This window comes from Micropterus dolomieu, linkage group LG22 (genome assembly GCF_021292245.1).
Source record: "Micropterus dolomieu isolate WLL.071019.BEF.003 ecotype Adirondacks linkage group LG22, ASM2129224v1, whole genome shotgun sequence".
Lineage (NCBI taxonomy): Eukaryota > Metazoa > Chordata > Actinopteri > Centrarchiformes > Centrarchidae > Micropterus > Micropterus dolomieu.
Window position 1 is genome coordinate 15,946,756 of NC_060171.1, and position 24,196 is coordinate 15,970,951.

The 24,196-nt window shown below is 39.6% G+C and overlaps 1 protein-coding gene across 2 annotated transcripts; it reads left to right on the top strand.

Moving 5' to 3' along the window:
* Positions 1 to 3,551: 3,551 nt before the first annotated feature.
* Positions 3,552 to 24,005, top strand: stra6 (signaling receptor and transporter of retinol STRA6). Of its 2 annotated transcripts, none has more exons than XM_046037981.1 (18): positions 3,552 to 3,657; positions 8,062 to 8,449; positions 9,829 to 9,895; positions 10,856 to 10,938; positions 13,267 to 13,400; positions 14,005 to 14,171; positions 14,992 to 15,117; positions 15,821 to 15,888; positions 17,306 to 17,385; positions 17,482 to 17,543; positions 18,048 to 18,210; positions 18,392 to 18,467; positions 18,879 to 19,012; positions 19,539 to 19,656; positions 20,130 to 20,231; positions 20,357 to 20,520; positions 21,252 to 21,389; positions 22,934 to 24,005. In XM_046037981.1, the coding sequence occupies exons 2-18, from the start codon at positions 8,379 to 8,381 to the stop codon at positions 23,170 to 23,172; spliced, it is 1,992 nt and encodes a 663-aa protein (XP_045893937.1). In that variant the 5' UTR covers positions 3,552 to 3,657; positions 8,062 to 8,378; the 3' UTR covers positions 23,173 to 24,005. The 2 variants fall into 2 exon arrangements, with proteins under 2 accessions (XP_045893937.1, XP_045893936.1); XM_046037980.1 differs by lacking the exon at positions 3,552 to 3,657 and adding an exon at positions 3,885 to 4,027.
* Positions 24,006 to 24,196: the final 191 nt, after the last annotated feature.

Genomic DNA, 24,196 nt, shown 5'->3' on the forward strand with positions numbered 1-24,196 from the left:
GCACCCATAACACACCACAGAAGTTGGCAGCACGTCTCCTAGTAATGCCGGCCCTCAGATGTCAGTCAACTGCTGTAATGGAAAGACTTGATCTTCAACCATACTGTACACAACAATGTGAACAGTAGGTACATATAGATTCAGGTGGGCTATATGGCTATGTGCCCAAGTATAAATTATTAATCAAACTTTATAAAGTAAATCCAAACCAAATGTGAGGCACCTGGGTGTGTGTGGGAATATGCTTACACTGACTGAATTTTTCTGAAATTTACAATTGGCCGACCCAATTCGACTTCACTACAGCTGCCAACAGAGATAAGCAGTTGTTTCGTGTCTGCTAAAATGTACATGTTTTTCCACCTCGAACACACGCAAATCCAATTATGTTCTAATTGAGTGTTACAAGGCTCATTGATTATGACAGAGGCAGTGCAGGAGACTGAGCCGGAGAAAAATATACCCATTAATTACCCACCCTGCACCCAGGAGGCCTTCAGGAGGCATGATTTAATATTGAGGCAATATTTCTCAATACAACTCAATTTGAACTGACTTTGCCAACAATTAAATTTGAATATTAAAACATCATAAAGAATACCCAATTCCGGATTTCAAGGTAGATACCATTATATTTGTTTTATTCATCTGAGGAATATTTTAAATCAAAACTAGACTGAGTTGAAAAATCTCCAAAGACCCATTCAACAATTAATTTCATTTTAATTCAAATAATGTCTATTACAGAACCTAATGTATTCTCTGTATGAGGACAGCTGTGATAGTAGACTGCTAACTCAGTTCAAAAGGAAAACTGGAGTCAGCTAGTTAATAATTATAAAGGTGTGCTTTTCCTCATGGTATTTCTACTTTGCCTCCTCAAAAATTATGTTGAGTCAGTATTCAGGTTTAACTAAATAGACTGAATTACTGGGAAATATCAGTCGGGGGGGACATAGTCCATTGCTTTTATGGAAAGGTCATTAGAAGGTTGTTATCGCCTGGTGTTTGGAGGAACAAGTATGGTCTCTTAGTATGCATAAAAAGCTTGCACTTGAGATTTCCACTTCAGTATCAGTAGCAAGAAGCTAGACAAGAAATAACAAAGAGTTCTTGAATTCAAACTAATGGCCGCACATATGGCAGCTGTGTGAGCCGTGAAGGTAAGATCTTAAAATACAAATTATGTTGTTCCTATGAACAGGTCTTTATAAAAGGAAGGAATCTAATTTCAAAGGTCAACTAAAACTGCAAGCAGTTGTAAGCGGGGTCAAAGCCTCCCGGCGCAAGCCGTCCCCTCGCCCCGCGGAGGGCGTGCAAGTCCACCAGGACGCCTGCAGCTGCTCGAGGGCCGCATGGAGAATAAACGGCCAGAGATTGAAATTAAAGGGACTTGCAGTTACGGAGATATGAAATGAATGGATGTCTATGGGAGCGTTTTTTGATATTCAATTAATAGCGCCTCCTTTTGGCCGATTGACACCAAATTTCACACAGCCCTTCAGGAAGGCATGCCACATAAGGTCCCCAAGTTTGGTGTTGATCGGCCATTCCAAACCTAACATATGACATCACTTCCTGTTTTTGGTGTTTTATGAAATATTTGTTAGTTTATAATGTTATGTAATATGTTTGTTGATTCAAATCCATTTGAAATGAATGGGACTTTCTGAGAGTTTTTGAGCATCGATTATAGCGCCACCTTTTGTCCGAACTGGACCAAATTTGTCAGGTGTCATCAGGGGCCCAGGAGGAACAAGTGACCCGAATTTGGAGTGAATCGGACCTGCAGTACCAGAGATATAAAATGCATGTAAGTCAATGGGATTTTTTCTGACGACTTTACTTTGCAATAACAGCACCACCTATGGGCACATTAGGGTCCACTTTGGTGCCTGGCGTCAGGGGATGGTGCTGAACAATTTGGCACAACTTTCATGTCAAGGCGACTTGTGGTTATAGAGGAACAAATTTTTCGGGTTAAACACCGCCACCTAGGGGCTAGTTGCACCACATTTTGCACAGGCCCTCAGGGGGGCGTCCCACATAAGTGCTCCAAGATTGGTGTCGATCGCCGATTCCAAACCGAAGATATGACATCACTTCCTGTTACTAGCGTCTTGCGGCAATATTTGTTAGCCTATAACCAGAACAGTTTTTTGCATATCGATCTGGGGAGCACAAGCCTGTATCAGCTTGTCCCAGAGATGGTCCGTACCAAATTTGGTGTCGATCGGACCTGAGGCTTTGGAGGAGTTGATTCCAGCATGTTTTTCAGTTTTCGCAATTTTACAAAAAAAAATTATAGGCGTAAATGGGCGTGGCCTATATCAAGAGATTCAGCTCGATCCCCTGAACGCGTGGATATAAGGTTTTTGATATACGCCTTCGTATGCGGGACTTACAGCGATTTGAAAAACCCAAATTTTGGCCGTTGCTTGTAGCGCCCCCTAGAGGTAGAAGTGTGCGAATTGTTTCGCATGCCGTCGTCTCATGGGCCTGAACCTACCCTGTGAGTTTCGTGTATGTAGCACTTACCGTCTAGGCCGCAGTATCGGAATTAGGCCAAAACGTAAGGAAGAATAATAATTATACAATTAAACAATAGGGTTCCCAGCCCACTTCGGGCTTGGACCCCTAATAAAGACAATCTCTGTCTCTGCACTACCATCACCACTGAGTCAATTGACAGTGCAGTGAAAGACAGTGGAGTCTAAAAAATGCATTTGTGAAGGGCATCTTTATGCACTCAATCCTAATATAATAATGTCAAAACCACAAGAAGCTAATTTTAGTAGTGGCGTTTTGTATCATAACTGCTCCAGTTATACGTAAGGCGAATTTGAGGGGATTTTCTGCTCCTTGGTTTGGAAAACTCCAGAGAAATTAGATACATGGATGTCTTTTGTGTTGTAGTAATCCCAGAACTGGTGTAGGTATTTGGCTAGAGCCTAACTCATCTCCCTGTAGGAGTCAGTGAGCACTCTCCTCCACAAAAAAAGTAGTTAATGATGTTATTCACAAAGGGTCTGACTTCATGGAGGGACACAGCGAATGTCCTTGTTAGTTGAACTTCACAGTCACCACCTTGGCCTCCTTCCTTTCCACCTTGATGGGGCTCCCTTGCATTGTGACAGCTGTAAAATTGGAAATGTATGTCAGAATATACAGTAACAGCTTGTTATATTGATTCAACTGGAATAATCCTGTTTGGCCTGAAATGTCAACAGAGCAAATACGTAATATATATATTGCAACATGTCAGTATTCCCAGTCTTACCAGGAACTTGACCACATCTCTATATGTTTCACAATGTTACCTCAGTTTGCATGCAGCAGCACTTTTATGATTCTCACCACAACAAGATAGAGTCAGGTCAAAGTACTGACCTCACACTGCATGTGAGGTGTCCATAAAAAAAGAAAAGTTGCTCTTCAGATTGTTGTTTTGTTAATGTAATTATTAAACTTCTCCAAGGTAGGTGTGTGGCAGAAAGTGATGAGGTATGTACAATTTGAGGGGGAACTGTTCAGGCAATACACAAAATGCAGCCTATTTCATATGCATTTCGGGCACATTGGTGCCAGCAGTCCTGCTTTAAATAGTCATCTACCTTCCACGCCTACCTGGCGCTGCAGCCCACCTGCATACGGTCGGTAAGTAACCTTGCATGTCAACGTTTATTAAACCGATTAGCCGTTGTAGCTGATAATAGATACAGCCACAATTGTCTGTGGTTTCCCATGAAAAGCACGAGTGGGTCGAATAACAGGCCTTTGCGTCAAATACACATTGAATTCCTCCTGTAGCCTAAATGGCCGTATAGTCCAGTATATGTAGAATAGAGAGGAACAGGTGAGTAAGTTACCTGTTGCTGGGCTCGGGCTGAAAGTCTCTTTGTTATCAGAAGATCAAGCTCAACTTCAAAGGCAGGAAGTCTGTCCATCACGGTAGTGTGAAACCGAATCCAGAGGACCTGGCTGCAGCTGCCCTTCACAGAACAGGAGACAAGCTCATCTGTGGGAAGTACAGGACAACACTAATCTGCCTGCTTCATTTCTGTAATCTTGTTTAAAACAGTGCAAAATAAAAGTGTCGTTTAATTCGATCGTCCGGCGGACAAATGCCTACATGTTTAAGCAGAAAATATATTTCATATGTAGCAGCATTGGATAGACTCCACTGAGAAAATATATTGCATATTTAGCAGCACTAATGGAAGGGTAGAGCCAATTTCAGTATGAGCCAAGGACTTTTAAAAGGTAGTTTATATTCATGCATTATTTTTTGTAGACCTACAGTATTACCATCTTCTTTAAAGCACTGGAGGTAACTGTGTCTTTACGTTTGTTAGTTTGTGGGCGCTTGACTTGTCACTGTTGCGGTTTAGATTGGATTAATCAGTAAACAGATTATGCTCGTTTTTACAAGGCATATGCTTAATATATATATATATATCCTGCCAAAGGGCGTTTGGGCCGACTTCCTAAACCTGATACAAGTGAACTGGCTCAATCCGACTGCCTCTCTGTGATGTAATTATAACTGTTCAAAGCATTCTTTGTTCAGTGACCCTTTCTTTCCTGGGCTGTTTTTTTTTTGGGGGGGGGCACATTTCATTGGTTGGCTTACTATGCTTGAGAAACTATGTTTTCTCAGGAGTGTTAGGAGGGAATTTGTTACTTTTTAAAGAAGTGTGACTGTAATCCTGGCATAATGAGTCTATGCTGACATGGAGGCAGTGTTGCAAAACCGACTTAGTCTCAGCCAGCTGCAGCTAAATGCAGGAATGCAGACATGTTGCAAAACATATACAACCTTTTGTTTAATGGTGCCAAGGGTGTCACTTTGTGTTAAAAAGTGGTGGGGACATTTAAGGGCTCAGATTAGAGTTGGAACAAAACAAATCGCATATGACACGTGACAATGCAGAATATTGGGGTCAGGAGAACAAGACTAGAAGATATTTTAATGCTATTTAAAAATAATTATTCATTGAGTCCTCCCCCAAAATATTTTGATCATTAAACACTTAATTTCCTGCATTCTGGAGATATTTCCTACACGATTTATGGTGGAAATGTCTTTATTTATATAAATGGGAACACAAAACTCAGGTGGCCAGCGACAATTCAGAATATAAAAATAAAATGGAAAATAATCCATTTTTTGGCTTATGTCATTTCTTTTGGACAATGCAGATCTGTTTTTTTTTCTCTATTTACATTGCATTGCATGTTTTCTTATTGTGCCAAAAAAAACTTTCTCATAGCACTTACATTTTTTATTTCACATTTCTTGTTGCAAGCTATTTTTAAGAACATTTTTAACAAATGCTTTCAAGTGGTGGGGACAACATCAGCTCTTTCAAAAAGTGATGGGGACATGTCCCTAGTGTCCCCATTATAAATGACACCTATGAATGGTGCACATAAACATATAAATTTGTGCATTAGCAGTTCCTTTTATTAAACTTGTTGCAGAAATAAAATAATTGGAGCTAGGGTGTTAGCATGGCCCTTGACCTTAGCCTGTCTTTGTAGCACTCGCCTCCTTGTGCTTTACTTACGTTGGAGGTTATTTGTGATCATTTTCCCTCTCTTTATAGAGTTATTAAATTTTCCGTTAAGCTTTTACATCCCTAAGAACTAAGTAAAATTCCCATTTTGAGATCTCCCTTCTCTTTTCAGGATAAATAAGAAACAACAGTAGATCATCAGAAAGAGAAAATAAGGACAAGCATAAAAAGGAGAGAAAAAATATTTAATAGTCAAAACTGTGATGTAGCAGAAATTAACCCAACAATCTGTTGGGTTAATTTAACTACTTTTGTTAACTCAAAGAGCTCTGACAAGTTTTGGATTTTGAGTTTTTTTGTGTTGACTATTTAAGACTTTTGTCGTGTTGATTGTATGTGTATATGTAAGTTATCAGTTGAAAAAAAAGGTGGGTGTGCAGGGATGGGAGCAAGAGAAAAGAAAATAGCTTATTGCCACGTCTTTTGAGTTTGAGAGAAACATACACATAATCAACTAATTATTAGGGTCGAGCAAGTACTCTGTTGAAACAAGTATCTGGTACAGATACTTTTTACTAGTACGAGTATCATAAAAGTGTAGAGTAAGTAGTAGAGTAAAATCTGTTTCCTAATAAACCGTAAATATAGGAATCTTTTTTTAAATCAAAAATATTGCTCAAAAGCTCTATTCTGAGGCTGTAAATAGTTTTCTAATAATTTCAGGCTAAAATAACTTCCCGTTAGTCCCGCCCACATCCAGGTTAAGTCTCGCCCGATCCGACTACGGATACAGGAAATTTTATTTATTGAACAGTTACAGATAGTGGTGTACTTGCTCATCCCTACTAATTATACAATGCAGATAACTTATATATTTATATAAAAGACTAGTGCCACCGGTGGAAAGAGTTTGTGACAACGGCCTTAAGCCCCTTTCAAATCGGAGCCAAGTTGTGCTACGCTTGCTGCTGGTTTCAGTGCAAAAGTTAAACTATTTTACACTATGACTGCTGCGTGCGCATAAGCTCACCAAGAGATGCGCTGCTCGTTGCTCAACGCAGCAACAAACCACCCTGGCGCTGCGCAAACACTTGAAGTTAATGGGTCTGTCTGAAAGGCCCTTTATACGTGTAAACTGAAACAAATTTGAAATTTAAATCCTCTTAACTTGAAATGGAAAGTAGTATAAATGTGGTTTTGTTTAATCTTAAAACTGTGAGTTAGAATAATGCAGAAATTTATGTCATGTATGATATTTTTTTGGATTAAGGGATCATCTCTCAATGATCAATCATTCTATGAAACGGCAGAGTACAAAAATGCCCATTGTAATTTCTCAGAGCTCAAGGTGACATCTTTAAATGTCTGGTTTTCTCCGAACAACAGTCCAAAACCCAAAGATACTCAATTTATCGTGGGGAAAAAAGCTGCAAATCCTCACATTTGGGAAGCTGGAATCAAAGAATCTTTGGCCTTTTTGCTTGATGAATGATTAACAAATTGTCAAAATTGTGAGTGATTGATTTTCAGTTGCCCAATTAATCAATCAATCAACAAATAATTTTGGCACTAATGTTGGTTACCAGGAAAGTAGAAGACACATCACTTTGGTGCTTTCCTTTGTTTTGACGGCTGTGATAACTTTAAAATGTGCAGTACTAAGTTGAATTTATTCTCTATGGCAAATTTCTGATATTCTGGAGTCTACTCTCCTTTGAAAGTTCACACCATGGAGACTTGTCCACATTTATTGTTGAATATTATAAGTAACAAAAGACACCACTGGTATGAAAAAAAGAACATAGATGAAGTTCCTTTCCTCAGGGCATTGTGACTGTAGCTATTGTTAAATCCATCTCATTCACATATCGTGTACTCATATCATGTTGAGATTTAAATCTCTCTCATTAGTTTTCTATAATCTTTATCAGAAGTTTACAGGATGAATTTTGTTACTATTTGGAAATTACCTATTTGGATAAACCGCTTTTTAAATTTTTTGTAAATAACATTTTAAACTAACTGGAGACCAGCGTGGCAAAGTAATGATGCAGGTATCTGGTTTAGAAAACTATATTTCCAGATGAATATGCCCTTGGACATCTTTATCTTTAATTTATCTGCTGAAGAAAAGTACTTGGTTGAATGAACCCTTCCTCAATCTAAGCTGAAGGTGTAGAGTTATGTAGTGAGGTGTAGTCTGACTGGCCTTTTCCCATCCTGCTCTATTTGGTTCCATGTTGTGATTTACCTGGATTTATTTTTGTTAAGCTTTCACAAATGTAACTGAACCATGACTGAAGGGAACAGCATGGGAATTTCCCTGTTATCAATGTGGAACTTCCCTCTGATAGGAAAGGCTCATCACTCCCTGCATGTCTTATAACTCTGAACACCTGATCCCTTCATTCACTGGCCACAGTTCCAATAACACAACCCCAAAAGTAGATGTAATCCCAGTAAACCACAGGTGGCCTTCCAGATTGGCTGCCCAGAACTCCACATTTCTCCCTCCGTTCACACACTTCCTCTCTCTCCCCAGGCTGTGTGGTGGTAACCCTTTGCTGAAATAGGCAGTTGAGGCAGCACACTGCAGCCAGGACTTGTCACATTACTCTCAACTCCACTGCGGGACGAGGGCACCTGAATGCAGGCCTTGAGGGTGGTAAAGAGTGTGAGTGAGACAAGCCCAAACACAGGGAAACAAGGACGCCTTTGCAGCAGCAACAGAGTCTGACTTGGGAGACACTTTTTCTTCTTGATACAAGGGGATAGCAGCTGTGTGTCGGTAGAGATTGTGGTTAAAAATACTCCAGCTCCTTTGTAAGACTTTGGATCTGTTTGGAAAAATACAGCACAATGGATAAGGATGCTCCACTGGACTATGAGTACCCAGACCTAGATCCTCTGCCATCCAAAATTGAAGCAGAGTAAGTACATTTTTACTGTCTTTCTGAGGATTTAAGATTAGTTCATTTAGGCTTAAATATCTCCCATCTAGTTTAGTTCTGTAGGCCTTTATTTCTTGTCTTAAAATCACTGGCAAAAATCATTGCTATATTAATTCACTGATGTGTATTAGTAGTTCTTGAAACTTTAAGTCTGCCCAATTTTTCAGTGAGACCATAGCTCTCTTTAAGATATTAGGTGACACTTGGCACAACATTCAGTTGTGCCAAGTGTGCATTCTTGTTTCCATTCAGTTCATTCGTCATATTACAATAGAGGTTATCTCTTTTTCATGCCTTGAATACAAGTTGTGTGGAAAACTGGAAGCCCATTGAACTTATTGTGTGCATTCAACCTAAAATAACAGTTTAAACGTTTTACGTTTTACCGTACTATGCAAAGTTGGACAAAGATACCAAACTTATACTGGCAGTCTGGAATAATCTTAACATTCAAATTGCTTTTACATATAAAAATGCCCCCATGTATACATTGGCACAGAATTATTAGTTAATATGATATATTTCATATCCAAAAATGGCCTGAGATAAACAATATGACAGAAATACAGTGGAACAAGTGTCATTTATCACCAGCTGAATGTTTACCTAATACACTGTCCGGTTGTCATGTAAATGAATAGACTGTGCTGAGCTGTGGTCTGAAAAGCTCTTGTGTGGCCTCCACTGTAGCTCAGTTGTACTGTAGATCAGTTTTAGCTAGCTGATTTGTAAACACTAAAATGTCCTGCTGCTCCTGCTATTCAACCAGCTCTGATTCCGGAAATGTGAATTTTGACATCTCCTTAAATTTACAAATGGTCGGCTCTCTCATGTTACAAATTCACACACTGTTTGGACTGTTTTAGACTGTTCTAAAAAATGTCAAAACAGCCATTCTGAAAGCTAACAAATGGTCGGCTCTCTCATGTTACAAATTCACACACTGTTTGGACTGTTTTAGACTGTTCTAAAAAATGTCAAAACAGCCATTCTGAAAGCTAACATTTCTATGCTCAGACTATACAGTATGTGTAGCATAAATAAGTCTCCCAACCTGGCATTCTCTGAATATCAAAGTTGTAAATACTACCCCATGACTAGGCATTCCTGCTCTTCCAGTGTAAAGGAACGTGAACGTAGGCCTTTGTTTTCCAGTCACGCTGATACCAATCCGTTTAAATGCAAATCTCTGCTGCAGGATTTCAGCTACAAAGTTTCCATCCACAAATGGTCCTGACAGTGACGTGTGAAAGGTTCAGTGACTCAAATCCCTGAGTCTTAAGTTTAAATGTAATTGTTTTGCTCATGTGTGAATGTTTTGTTCCTTGTGTTTTTTTTTGTATTTTTTTTTTTTTTAGAGTAATCCCTCCATGTGACCCTATTGCTGATGACAGGCTCTACCATATATGCATCACTGCGATATCTGTAAGTCAGCTTTCCTATTGGATTGATGTAACACAACATTACACTATCCTGTCATTCACTGTCACTGGGTTTATGATATCACACTATGCTAATCATCTAATTACCTCCACCAAGGAAGTTTTGTTTTCCTTAGTTAGCAGTATATCTTGGAAAAGTTGTGAGCAGGTTTTAATGACATTTGGTGGATCACTGGTTCATTGTCCAAGGAAGAAATAATAGGGTTTAGATGCAGATCCAGGTGTGGGATCCTGGGCACAGGAATGGTTACAAGAAGTATTGACATTATGAAATACAGCGTCACATATAACCCATAATGGCCTATCATTATGTATTTTTGATAGAGATCCTGACCCAAAAATGATGACTTGACTACACTACACTTCATTACATTTAGACAATGGTGCAGCCTGTTGTAGATATTTGCTCTCCAAGTCACTTCCAGTTACATCACACAAATGCAAAATGAATATATAATAACTGAGTGCAGAAGATTGGTAACAAAATTGGTAAATCTTGTCACTCAACCAATGAGATCCAGTAATGTTCACTATCATTACCGTTTCACCAACTGTTCCACATTATATTTATGCTGTCTCCTGCCATAATGATGTTACTTTGTAGTCAATTTGTCTATTGATGTCGGTTTTAAGATGGTCTTGGTAGTTGGTCAAGACTGCCCCAACATAGAGCAAGGCAGTCTTCCCATCCTCGTGTTTCCTAGAGGTGTCACGGGTCATGACAGGTCATTGAACTCTGACACTGGTCAGTGAGCCTGACTGATGACAGTTCATTCAGACTACATCCGTAGGGAACACTAATTAGGCACCGGAGTTTGGCCTTTTGTGACATCAACTCATTTGTAGTGTGAAGTAAGGTGAGGCCTGAACCCTGGGGAATCCACAGCTGCATGCTACCCTGCAGATAAGGCTAACTGACGTACCTTCCTATCTATCCTCGTAGCTTGTTGTCATGCTGATCCTAGCAATCTTAGCCAGGCGCACGAAGGTGGGCGACGGACAGAAAGGGCTCCCAGGTTTACTCAGGTAAGGCTGTATTTTATCTCATATTATTTCTCTTTTCTGGAATGACAGACAATCACGTAGCTGCTTGCTTTGATGGGACCTTACTAGTAGTTTTGAATATCTAGTTCAAATCACTTTTCAACATTATCAAAAGCATATAATGGATTGATTTCCTATTTGTCTGGCAGTTAGTGGTTTCCATTCATTTAGGTGTGGTATAGGGCTGAACTGTTAATCGAAATGTTATCGAAAATCACAATAAGGCCTTTTGCTGTATTCAAAAATCACTGAAGGCGCAATATGTAGAGCTGCAATGTGTGTGAAAATACCGTTTTAAATGTAGTTACACGGTACACATCCTATTCTACAAACTTCATACCACTTCTTCAAAAATCATACCACAATCATTTTAATGTTTTTCAGTGAAAATAAGAATGATGTGAAAATGATCATTCCCTATAATAACGCAAATCATATAGCAGAATATTTTCGTTTAGTTCTTTTTTTCAAAATCGTTCAGTCTTAGTGTGGTATATTCATTTGGGGATTCGTCAACATTCAGCATAAGGGATTAATATTGCAGGGAGCCACTGGATTTACATGTTCAGTTGTCAGAACATAAATAATACAAAATCAGATGTTGAGATAAGAACCGTGTCAATGTGGTAGTTTACCATTTTATAAAGTCAACTTTTAGCTAATTCTTAAGTCAAGGATGTCTGGTGTGTCCCAAAAGCACTAGAACATAACAGCAAGGAAACATTTTTAAATAAGTTCCTACTTTATTGCAATAGCACAAACATGATCTGCACTTACGGAATCTTTTGTCTTGCTGATGTACCCACGAGCAGTTAACCCCCAGATCTGCTCCGGTGCAGCAGCTCAGTGGCCAACAGATAAGATCGTGGACATACAGAGTAAATTTTAGGCGTGAATGTGTCTACTGTAATTGTGCAGTGAATCTTCCATGGATTAATGAGCCAAAAAACGGTGCCTTTTTTCCCTGTCTCATGCAAGTTTCAAGCCTCATATCTGATTTCAAGGACAGCCTTGAAAGTAGAAAATCACAACTACTACTAAGTCAGAAATCATTTGTTTGTTGTGTTCGCTAAAACCAACAAAAGAGGACCTATTATGCTTTAGGTTTCCAACATTTTTTTTCTATTACATTTTCAACGGATGTTGTTATGGTCATCTGCTCATAATCTGTTCCAGGCACAGCACATTAACGAAGTATAGGGACACGCCCATCCCCCTACCACTAGTTATTCAACCACTCTGCTCAGGACTAAATATTACTCTTCAAGTTTTTGGAGGTTGTTCAATATGTATCGCAGAAAGTGTTTTTTCTGTTGTGAAAGTTAGTTTCTCGGTGGACACATGCTTGTTAATATTTGCTAAAGTACTAAACTACTGCTAACCATGGCTGCCGTTAGCAAGTGTACTGGAAGATCTGGAAATTAAAGAGTCTTATAACACTGGAATTGTCTTTGGGTTATTTTCTTTTTTTTAGATCTAACTTATTTTCAATAATAGCCTTTTTCAAAAGGGGTCAGTATAAAGCTTTCAGCAGCTGACTGACAAAAAAAAGGTGTCTTGTGCTGCCTCTTATATCCTAACATTTGTGGTTAACAAAGAGGAAACCGGCATGGTTGCTATGGCTAACTGTACCTCTCGGTTAGAATAGTTAAAACTGCCTTAATGGTATAACACAGACAGCAGGAGGAAGTAGGAGTTCTTTAAGGGGGCTTTCTCACCTGAATGAAAGGATGAATTTTTTGGATGGTTTGGACTTTCAGACTAGGAAAACAAACAAATGCATGGAGAAATGCACTGAAATAAGGACACAATTATAGCTCCTATTTTCCTGTCGGCGACGTTATAATGCTCACATGCTTAATTGCGAATTTGAACCAGCCTTCAGGAGGCCTATAGTTGGTGCTGCAGGTAGTAATGCCATAATAATAATATAGTGGCAAATATGCATATGTTCATTTTTGATTTATGCATTCTTGTCAAAGATACCCTCTGAACTGTTTAATAAACCAATCAATGTCAAGTATAGGGAGACACAGCCCACAGATATGATGACGACAGGACGCAAGTGCATCATGTAAAGTCCTTTAGTGCGCAGAATTGCAGTGTGAAACCAAAAATAACCTGATGTATCAAAACATGAACGTTCAATCACAGTTCAGCAACAAGCTGTCAAATACAACAACAACAACAAAAAATATATAATATAATATGCGCCTTTGTGTAGTGTGTCATTTCTGCTCAATAACTGTTTCATCCAGATGTGAGGCTGGTAACATGTGGGCTCTAAATACCTGCTGCTTCATTTCACAGTCCGGTCAACTTTCTGGACCATACACAGCACAAGGGCCTGGCAGTGGCTGTGTTTGGAGTGCTCCTGTGCAAACTATGGGGCCTGATCATATCGCCAAACCCCCTCCCCTTCATAGCAGACACAGAGAACAAACGTGAGGAGGTCATTTTGGTTCTTCCTGCATTAGCATCAGCCTATCTGCATTCACTTTTACACAAATTGTAAATCTTCTATAGCCAATGTTTATCTTACTAGTTAAAAGGTGTCACTGCTTCTCTGCTGAACAACTTGACAAAAGAAAGATTCTGTTAAATCAGACAGCATGGCATGGAGAGATGTTTCTCCATAAAAATTATTTTTGTGAAACGTGTTATGTAATTGGATTATTTTGTTTCCATGTGTCTGTTATTTTCGACTAAGGAGTTTGATGGTAAGCTTCGCAGGAAGCTTTTTTTTTTTTGCTGAAATGAAATTACATAAGAATTGACTGGAAGGAGTCGGCTCCCTGCTACTTTACACAATCCCCAAACAGTACATGGTTCAGCAGAGTAGGAAATGCAGTGGCAATTCAGCAGAGTTAGATCTTAAATCGCTCATAGTTTCCACACATTTTGGGGGGAACGGGTATATTAAGTGTGGAAGTGAAACAGTATTAGTTGTCAAAGTTACATTCTTGTGTCACATGGTTCAGTAAATCAAAAATTAATGTATATTCCTTTTGATGCTCTGGTTCTTCACACACCTTTTTGCATTTGCAGATAACTGGGTGATTCTGGGAGTCTTCTACTATCCCGCACTATATTACCCTCTGCTGGCATGTGGTACTTTACATAATAAAGTAGGCTATGTTCTTGGTAGCCTTCTATCATGGACCCACTTTGGAGTTCTGGTCTGGCAGAAAATTGACTGTCCCAAAACACCTTTGGTAAGCAAAGATAGTTTTCTGTACCACTATGAGTTTCAGTGCATCTATAACTCCTTTTATGAGACAGCAATAGATTTGAGGAATAGAGTGTGTAATATTCTCTAGATTGTCACTGGATTTGTAATGTGTCATCTGAGTTTTAAGGATTATTTCAAAGACAAAGCTGATTTGTTCTGGTCTGCAAACACATTGATTACCAAACAAAGCTGGTCTGTAGTTTATTTAAAGAGATGTGATTTGAAAAGATGAATATCAGGCTTTTCAGCTTGATTCATGGGCACATGGTTGGAGCTTTAAAACTTACACAACCTCAGGTTTTGTGCCATATCCATGTTGTTTTGGTTTTCTGTGCGATGAATGGCTACAACTCAAAACAATTAGTTCCACTGTCTGTTGGTCTTAATCAAGAGGCTTTGTTACAGTTAATCAGTTTGGATGGTTTGTCTGTTTTTTTTAATAGTGGCGTTGTCTGTCTTTTTATCCCACCATGAGCTGGCACACACCAAACGCTGCAAAAGAACAATCTCATTTATTGAATCCCAGTGTGTGTTTGTATAACCTAAAGAAGAAAGATTTCAAATATGTTAGCATTTTCTCTGCGAGTAAATCATAAACTTTTGGTCAAAGGACGTCTCAGATTTTTGTGTGGTGGGAATCCCATTTGGCCGATATGCAGACTCCCACCACAACACACAAAGCCATTTGTGTCCGCTTTTTGTGTGAAGACAATGTGGTTTTAACATGTATTCCTAGTGTGTCATTTAAAAACTCCCAAAACAAGTTGCTAGGTGATTTAAAGTCTCGTTTTTTTCCTTTGCAGATACACAAACACTACTCGCTTTTCTCCAGCCTTCCCCAGATAGCTTGCTTGGCATTCCTTAGTTTCCAGTATCCCCTTCTTCTGTTCAAGGGCTTACAAGGCACTGAAAAGAACAATGCTACAGAGGTAAGTTTTGACCTGAGTGTAGTTCCTTTGACATGTCTGCTTCAAGATGGCTGTACAGCCCTTAAGGTGCAATTTGTTTGGCCTGCTTACATAACAAACTGGATACAAGCGTCTATGTTGAATAGTAGTCCACATCCACGTAAGCCTGAACTATTTAAAAATAAATATTTCACTAAGACCCTGAATCTGTGCACATGAGGAACCTTTATAATCTGCCTGCTAATCAAGGGGCTTATGATGCTCATACAACCTAGGTTGAGGGGAAAATGTGAAGTCCAATGCGAGAGCCAGTTGCCTAATCATTTTAAGTAGATTTGATACTAAGTAAGTATCAAATCTATTTTAAGTAGATTTGTAATTGGTTTACATTATGTTCTTGATCAGATTATGAAAAGGTTGCCTTGTTTTTTCACTGATGAGACACAATGCTGTGTTTATTTGATGCTAATCTCAGCATGGGTGTGACAAAGCTGGGGTCCCACAGGGACGCACCTGACGCCATAAATCTGACAGATACAGATTTCTTTTACCACCAAAACAAAGTTTGAATTTCTATCTAATTCAGGAATATGGAGGCCAAACTGAAGCATTTGTGACACACAAAAATGCAATCAATTAATTTATCTTTACCATACTGCCCTAGCCAATTTACAATCAACTATTATCACTATTACATGGATTCTGTCTATTATTCTGTTATTAGGATCTCAGCAGCAGCTACTATAAAGACTATGTGAAGAAAATGCTCAAGAAGAAGCCCTCCAAAATAAGGTGAGAATTGTAGCCTGTGATTTGCTGCATTGTTAGACTCACTGGCCACTTTATTAGATACAACTTGCCAATGCAGGGTTGGACCATCTTGAACTGCCTCAGACAATATTGACATGATAGCATCATGCAGTTGCTGCAGATTTGTCAGCTGCACATCCATGATGCGAATCTCCCGTTCCACCACACCCCAAAGGTGCTCTGTTGGATTGGGATCTGGTGACTGTGGAGGCCACTGGAGTACAGTGAACTCATTGTCATGTTCAAGAAACCAGTTTTAGATGATAGAGCTTTGTGACATGGTGCATTATCCTGCTGGAAGTAGCCATCAGAAGATGGGTATGCTGTGTTCATAAAGGGATGGACGTGGTCAGCAACAATACTCAGGGAGGCTGTCGCGTTTAAACGATGCTCAAGTGGGGGCACCAGGAAAATTTCTCCCACACCATTACACCACCACCACCAACCTCAACCGTTGATACAAGGCAGGATGGATTGATGCTTTCATGTTGTTTACGCCCAATTCTGACCCTACCATCTGAATGTCGCAGCTGAAATTGAAACTCATCAGACCAGGCAATGTTTTTTCAATCTTCTATTGTCCAATTTTGTTGAGCCTATGCAAATTGTAACCTCAGTTTCCTGTTCTTAGCTAACAGGAGTGGCACCAGTTGTGGTCTTCTGCTGCTTTAGCCCGTCTGCTTCAATATGTATTCTGCATACTTTGTTGGTTGTAACGAGTGGTTATTTGCGTTACTGTTGCCTTTCTGTCATCTCAAATCAGTCTGCCCATTCTCCTCTGATTCTGACATCAACAAGGCATTCCACACAACTGCCGTTCACTGGATATTTTCTCTTTTTCGGACCATTCTCTGTAAACCCTAGAGTTGGTTGTGTGTGAAAATCCCAGTAGATCAGCAGTTTCTGAAATACCCAGACCAGCCCGTCTGGCACCAACAACCATGCCACTTTTCAAAGTCACATAAATCCCCTTTCTTCCCCATTCTGATGCTTGGTTTGAACTTCAACAAGTTTGACCACGTCTACATGCCTAAATACACTGAGTTGCTGCCATGTAGTTGGCTGATTAGCTGTTTGTGTTAACAAGCAAATGAACAGGTGTACCTAATAAAATGCCTGTACATGTTATCTTTGTCTTTTGACTTCTCTTCAGCCAATATAGCCTGAGGCTTATTTAGTTTAAACACAGCTGAAGGGAGGGATCTTTTACCCAAATAAGAGACTTGGATTTTCTTGTTTTGATGGCTGTGTTACTTTTTTAAAGATCTTTTTGGGTATTTGAAACCTTTATTATAGACAATGGAGAGACAACAGGAAATGACTGAGAGAGAGACTTGAACCGGGGATGTTGGGGTTCATGCAGCGTTAAATGTGTACCTCTGTTTACCTTTCACCTCAGCACATCGAGCACAGAGACGCCAAAGCTCCCTCAAAGAATAATTGATGCTGTGAAGTCATACATTTATACACCAGAAGAAGGTAAATAGGTTGTCTTGGACTTGTGTTATGTATGGTCTAATGCCTTTTTAAGTATTATCTCCTGTTCAATTATAAACCTTTTTGTTTCCCAAACAGCTTTCCGTTTTCCACTGAAGTTGGCTATATCTGGTGTAGTGTCATTTATAACCGTGTATCAGGTAACTACCATATCTACTATTAGACTTTATAATCCAAAACAATCACACATAAGGACAAAGTGATCATCGCATACTGAATGTAATGTGTCCACCTTTGCTTTAGATAGAACCTTAAATGCATAGTCCAGTGAACAACTACCAGGTGATTTAAATAAGAAAAAGACATACAACATCCATCCATCCATCCATCCATCGTCAACCGCTCATCCTGAGTACAGGGTCGCGGGGACATGCAACAATGTGTCTTAAATCTTTGAGTAGACCCAATCCTCACACTGGGCTTTGGCTTAACAATTTAAGTCCACAATTTGAACATCAACAGAATAAGTGCAACATGTGGGATTCACCTGAGAGTGAGCTGATTATCAGCAGTGGATGATCCAAATACGGTGCAGGCCTGTTCTAATTTCCACATCTGTAAAAGCCATTGCATTTCTAGGGTAAGTTTTTTTGTTTGTTTGTTTGTTTTTCTAGTGATGAATATGATTAAATGTTTTTTTTTAGGTGGGTCTTCTGCTGATCTCGTTAGTGGTGCCATCTCTTCAGACTGCCCGTTATGGAGTCGATGAAGACGTCGCCAAACTTTTAGCTGGCTTCAAGATTATGCTGTCTCCAGACAAACATGAAGTTGTCAGAATAGTGGTTTATTACGTGTGGTGTGTAGAAGGTGAGTGGAGAAAGCAGAAGCAGTCATTTAGCGATATTATAGATGCATGTGTTTATTTAGTTTAATCACACATGGCTACATTGTTTTAAATCTGCAGAAAGCAATATAACAAGCTAATTGTCAATGAATGACATCCTCCCACAGTAAACGACCTGAATGCCGTGTGCTCTCTTTCCTGCAGTGTGCTATATCTCAGCGATGACCCTGTCTGGCTTGGTCAACCTGGCTATGCTCATGCGGTCCATGGTTCTGCATCGGTAGGTGTTAGAAAATAACTGTGTAATAGCTCTCTTTTTCTTCGTTTTCTATTCTCTTCCCAAAGTTTCCAAGAATTGAGAACATGCTTTTCATTCTGGGTCCTTTTTATTATAATGTGATGGTTCACAGAGGAGTTATTATAACATAATAGAGTACTAATCATGCAGACAGATAGAATAGCATTCACTCTGCACTAACTGCTGCTAGAATTGAAAATGGCCATTAAGATAAGAAATGAAATACTGTGCCATTACCATAAATTAAATGGGATTTTTCTGTGCGGAGTATTGAATTTGGTCGTATTCCAGGCTCATTTACCTCCTAAATTTACTATGTAATTAGTACATTTAAAGATGAAACATTTTGTGTATTGCATAGTGCTGCATTGTCTTGTGTTTTTGCTTCTGTAGGTCAAACCTGAAGGGGCTGTACCGAGGAGATATCTACAATGTTTACAACTGCCAGAGAAGTATCAGGGCTTCCCGGCCAGCACTGGTCTGCTGGATGGGATACACCAGCTTCACGTCAGCTCACATCTGCATTGGTACATCTACATATTGAATACTAAATATAGATTATCCAACTGTATTTGCAGTATGCTTACGTTTATCTGGATCGCTTTTATTTTTTGTTTTATCCCTTCAGAAATGCTGCCAAACCTTAGATTTTGTTCTTCATGTTGAATGTTTTGTACAGTTAAATACTGTACCTTGCTCCTAAATAGAGGGTTGTGTTGTGAGATAGTGGTAAAACAGTAATGGATGCAGATTTTTTTAAAAAAGAACATTTCCTGCCATATTAACAGCTGTGTGTCTGTTCACACTCCTTATGTATCTAAATGTATTCTAGCAACAGATGAGCTACGTTAGAATATGTTTTTAAAAATTTGACAGGGTTTTACATGTGGTTTATGAAAGGAGACTTCTCAGGGTCTGTTCTTGAGATTTCTAAAAGAAAAACAACCCCTCCCTTCACTGTGATATAAGAGAGGAGTGGACGTGTAGATTTGATGTTTGCCTGACAGGATGTAAGCTGTGAGGCCCTGAAGTTCTGATCTCTGTCCCCTGTAGGCATGATCATCCAGACCATGGTGTTCTTCCTCTGCCTTCTGGTCGCTGTCTTCCTCATTATCATGCCAGTACTGCACGGACAGAATCTGATCCTCTTTCAGATCCTGTTGAGCATGTGGTGAGCATCGTCACATATCTCTCACTCATTAAACGTCTGCCTGTGGACTGCGAGACCAAGGCACATTTCCTTGCTTTAACATTGCTGTTGTCATACAAAAACCTTATAACTTCAGTTTTAGCAGATTTTTATTATTTAGCCTCAAAACCACCTTTATCAAACACTGGATGGCCTTAAAATGCATGTGTTGGTCTGTGTGGAATTGATGCTTTCTTAGTTCCTGAAAACTTTACTTAAAAACAGGCTTCTTAACTGCAATTTGGAGGCATTTGACCCAGGTGAGCCAGATATTCTATACTCTGACAGATCGTGATCAACGCAACCATATTACTCTCTGGCATGCTGGCCAGGCCAAAGCATTAAGTAGGCTTTAAGTGATATATTTTGCTGTCAGTTATCAAAAGGTTTTTTGTGCATTCTGTCTTTCTTGTGTCACCACAAGAGATATTTGATTGTTGATTTTGTCCTTTCAGGCCCTTCTGGCTGATGATTATCTTGGCTGTGTTGATTCAACATATCACTGGCAGGTTTTGCTTCATCAAGAAAACAGCAGGCACACGAGACCTAGACAACAGGTAGATCTACTGTTGCTATGTACTGTCTGTTGTGGTCACTTATTTATGGTTTGTGTAAGTGTTACCGTCATAAGTGCAGCATATTCATGTACAGTATGTTTGGCGCATTGTACCGTATCTTACAGGGGTAATCTGTTCCTGCTTACTTACCTGCTGTTTCCCGTCAATGTTCTGATCGGGGTGCTACTGGCTCTGTGGCGCATGGTCATCACAGCCCTGTTTAACATTGTCCACATGGGGCGCATGGACATCAGTCTTCTTAACCGCAATGTGGAGGCATTTGACCCAGGTGAGCCAGATATTCTGCACCCTGACAGATCGTGATCAACGCAACCATATTACTCTCTGGCATGCTGGCCAGGCCAAAGCATTAGGTCAAGTTCAACGTCATCTGCATTTTTCATATAATGGGTAGCTTCACGTTGGCTGTCTACCTGCAAAATTAGCTCTGGGTCCATTTTATATATGTATTCAAATAAAAAAACAACAACAGCAAGGCATGGCTAGGGACTTCAGTCCCTTAGACTTCATACTCAATTATATTTTACATTGTACTACAGTTTTTTCTTTTGGTCTCAGAAACACAATGTTAACACATTCATTAGTATTAACATCATGCCTTTACCTTTTGTAGATGCCACTGTGTAGTTTTTTTCACTCTCACTGTGAAGGCAAAAAGGGAAGCAATTTTCTGTGAACAAATGCACTTTTACTGATCCCACTCGGAGCCCAGAAATGCGTATCCTATCCACTTTACCCTGCTAGCAGCTCAATGCAGCCCGAATGATATCTGTATTCTGTGCAGTGCGCTGGACTGTAATTGCACACCGATCTCTGAAATGGCTGCAGATTTAAGACATCTGTTGTCAGGAAAAGCAGGTGGTTTAAAAAGGGGAAAAAAAGAAGTGTGATTGTATGACCATTATGTGTGATTGCTTCAAAGCCAACAGGGGTGTGGTCCTATGTGTTTATTGCTTTTGCCCAGTCAGAGTGACCCCCCCTCCCTGTGTCTGTCTGCAGCCTACCGCTGCTATGCTCATTATCTGAAGATTGAGGTGAGCCAGTCTCACCCTGTGATGAAGGCCTTCTGCGGGATGCTGCTGCACTCTCTGGGACAGGAGATCAATGCTGCACAGAGGCCACGGGATGCTGAAGAGGGTCTGTAGCACAACACTTGCATCATAGTCTACCAACTCAACTCATTCCCCAAGTGCTAATTAATCAGCTGATGTGCACGCTGACTTGGTACTGTGGGTTCAGTGTATTCATACATGTAAAGGATAAGACTGGTGTTTATTCCTTACACTATTTACTATTACACAATACTTTGTGACTTCCCTACCCTGTCTTTGGTACTTTCATTCCTGCTGAAGAAGCAAATCTTTAAAAACGGGTCATAAATAGAACAAATTTGTTGTAGCTAACGTTACTCAATGAGAAGCAAATGGAGCATTTTATAGGAACTATTTTCAATTGCAGATTAATACACATTTTGTTCTCTAGTGAGTATTTACAGCATCAGGGTGGTGTGTACAGGACTCAAACTACAGTATCCATGTTCATGGTAATTAAAAGAACATGTAACCCTGTGCAACAATGTGGCTTATTGATGTTGTTTTAAATAGTTTTTGGACAACAATGGAGCTCTTTTGCACAGATGAATAAGGTACATCAGGCTTTGGCTACACAGGCAATACTTGTTCGTAGGGTCACGTTCAATTCACATATACATTAAAGTCAGTATCGCTTCTTTAATTTCTCCAGGGAGTGTTTGAATTCAGAAACAGGTCACTGTAACACATAATCAGATCATAACATAATCTTGCACGCACAGAAGAAATGAAAGCCTAGCAGTTCTGATTTAATATGTCAAGAGCAAATTCAGTCTCACTGTGGAATAATTTACATTCCTGCTGCTGGGCTCAATCAAGTCTGTCATAAACTAATCAGCTGTCCTTATGGCATGCCCACACTTGCCTGAGCCTCTGTCACCAAGAGACAGTGTGGTCCTATACTGTAGGACCCCATGAAACCTATTATTTAACTAACACAGATGAAACCATTATAGCATGTAAAAATATGTACCCAAAATATGAACATCTACTTTAAAGCTGGTTGCTGCATTGATGGTATTGACTCTAAACTCTTAGACCGGATATGTTAAAACTTACACAAACTGTGTTAAATTCTGAGTCATAGTTGCTTGCATGTGTGGTGACAAGAGGACATGCATTGTAGTAAGGAATTGGCAACAAAATGCATCTGGCTTGTTGTGGAGTCCAAACCCTGTCTGGTATCTGGTCACAGCGAGTCCAATTACAAGTGTGCAGTGTAGATGCTTGCTTGTTTGCATCTAGAGGACAATGCATTATCAGGAATAATCTATTGTATTACAAAGATTAGTTGTCGAGTAGCTGATTACACAGATGAGCTACGCTAATTGCCTGCTTCATATTCATGCTGCCCAAGGGGCTTAAGCTTTCAGTGTCTTAATGGCAAGCCCAATATGCTCCTACCATGCTTAGAGGATTAGAATATGATTGCTTTCTATTATTACTCTTTCTGTAGTATCTATCTGGTCCTGGGTGGCCTTTAAAATATTATTTTCCCATTCCAGCTAAGATTAAAAAAGGGTTAGGTTTTCTTCTATGACACTTGTATGAAATACCGTCGGTGCTAATATGATGTCTCAATGTCCGCAGGGATCCAGCTGGTCCAGCAGGAAAAGAAACAGCTCCAAGCGTCCATTGCCAAGAGGACCCGCCGGCACTGGCACCTCCTCTACACCCTGGTCAACAACCCCTCCCTGGTGGGTACCAGGAAGCACTTCCAGCGTCAGACCACAGAAAGCTTTCTGAATGGAAGCCTCAACCGCAGCGCCAAGGTGGGCAGCAAAAAAGAGGCAGCAACCAAGGAGGCAGAGAGGGCTGCCAGCAACTGAACATGACTTTGACCCTGATTAAGGATTGGCTTGAAGGTTTCTTTTGGTTTGGGGAAAATTCTACAGTCATATTTGTTCACGCCTACTGTAGATGTGTTTGCATTGGGTGAAATAAGTGCACTTATAGTTCAGTGCCATATGTAAAGATATTCATCAACCCTTCCCTGTATGGAGATTGTGTGTCACTCTGTCCTCTTCATTTCCCCTGGCTGTTTTATATGAGGGGGCCACAGTCTCCAGTCTGATGAGGAAAGCTTATGTGGCACTGACCTCCCATCTAAACACACTCATTATGTGTAAACACGTGTGTGCTTATTTTGGGATAACACTGGTTTGCTTTATGTTTCAACCTGTAGGTTAATCACATATGTTTTCCATTGTGTTGTTATTATCATATAGTGCAGACAATGCAAATGTGTAGTTGCCCAAACTAAACACATGGATTTAAAGAGGGTATTATTTAGTAGAACATTTCACTATTTATGGATTTACTGAATACGTTTTCATAGACTGGGTAATACATTTCTTTTTTTCAATTGTACACAATTTGTGTAATTAACAGTAACCTGTGGAATAGGAACTATCAGACAAATGAAACTGTTTTTTTCGCGGAGTTGGTTCTGTTTTATTTGGAGATCTTTTAATAGTCATGAGCCACTTGCTGCTATACCAGCGTTTTGTTATTGTGGTGGAAAGTCTTTTCTGGTTTCTGATATTCACCAACATTACATCGTTTGCCTCTGCATTTACATTAAAAATGACGATGATGAATTTTCAAGTGAAAATAGAACACCCGAATTTTCCTTCTGATTTCTGTGAAAATAAAATTGAAACACAAATTTTCTCTTTTTTTTTTCAATCGTTTATAATTGTAATATTTTATCCTAGAATAGGCTAATTTAGGATACATATAGGCTATAGTTTATATTTATATATATTCATAGTGTGTTGTTGTGTGTTGAGCGAAATTAACTGAACAGCACCAAAATGAAGACAAAGGGAGGCTTTGTGTTGAACAGCGTTT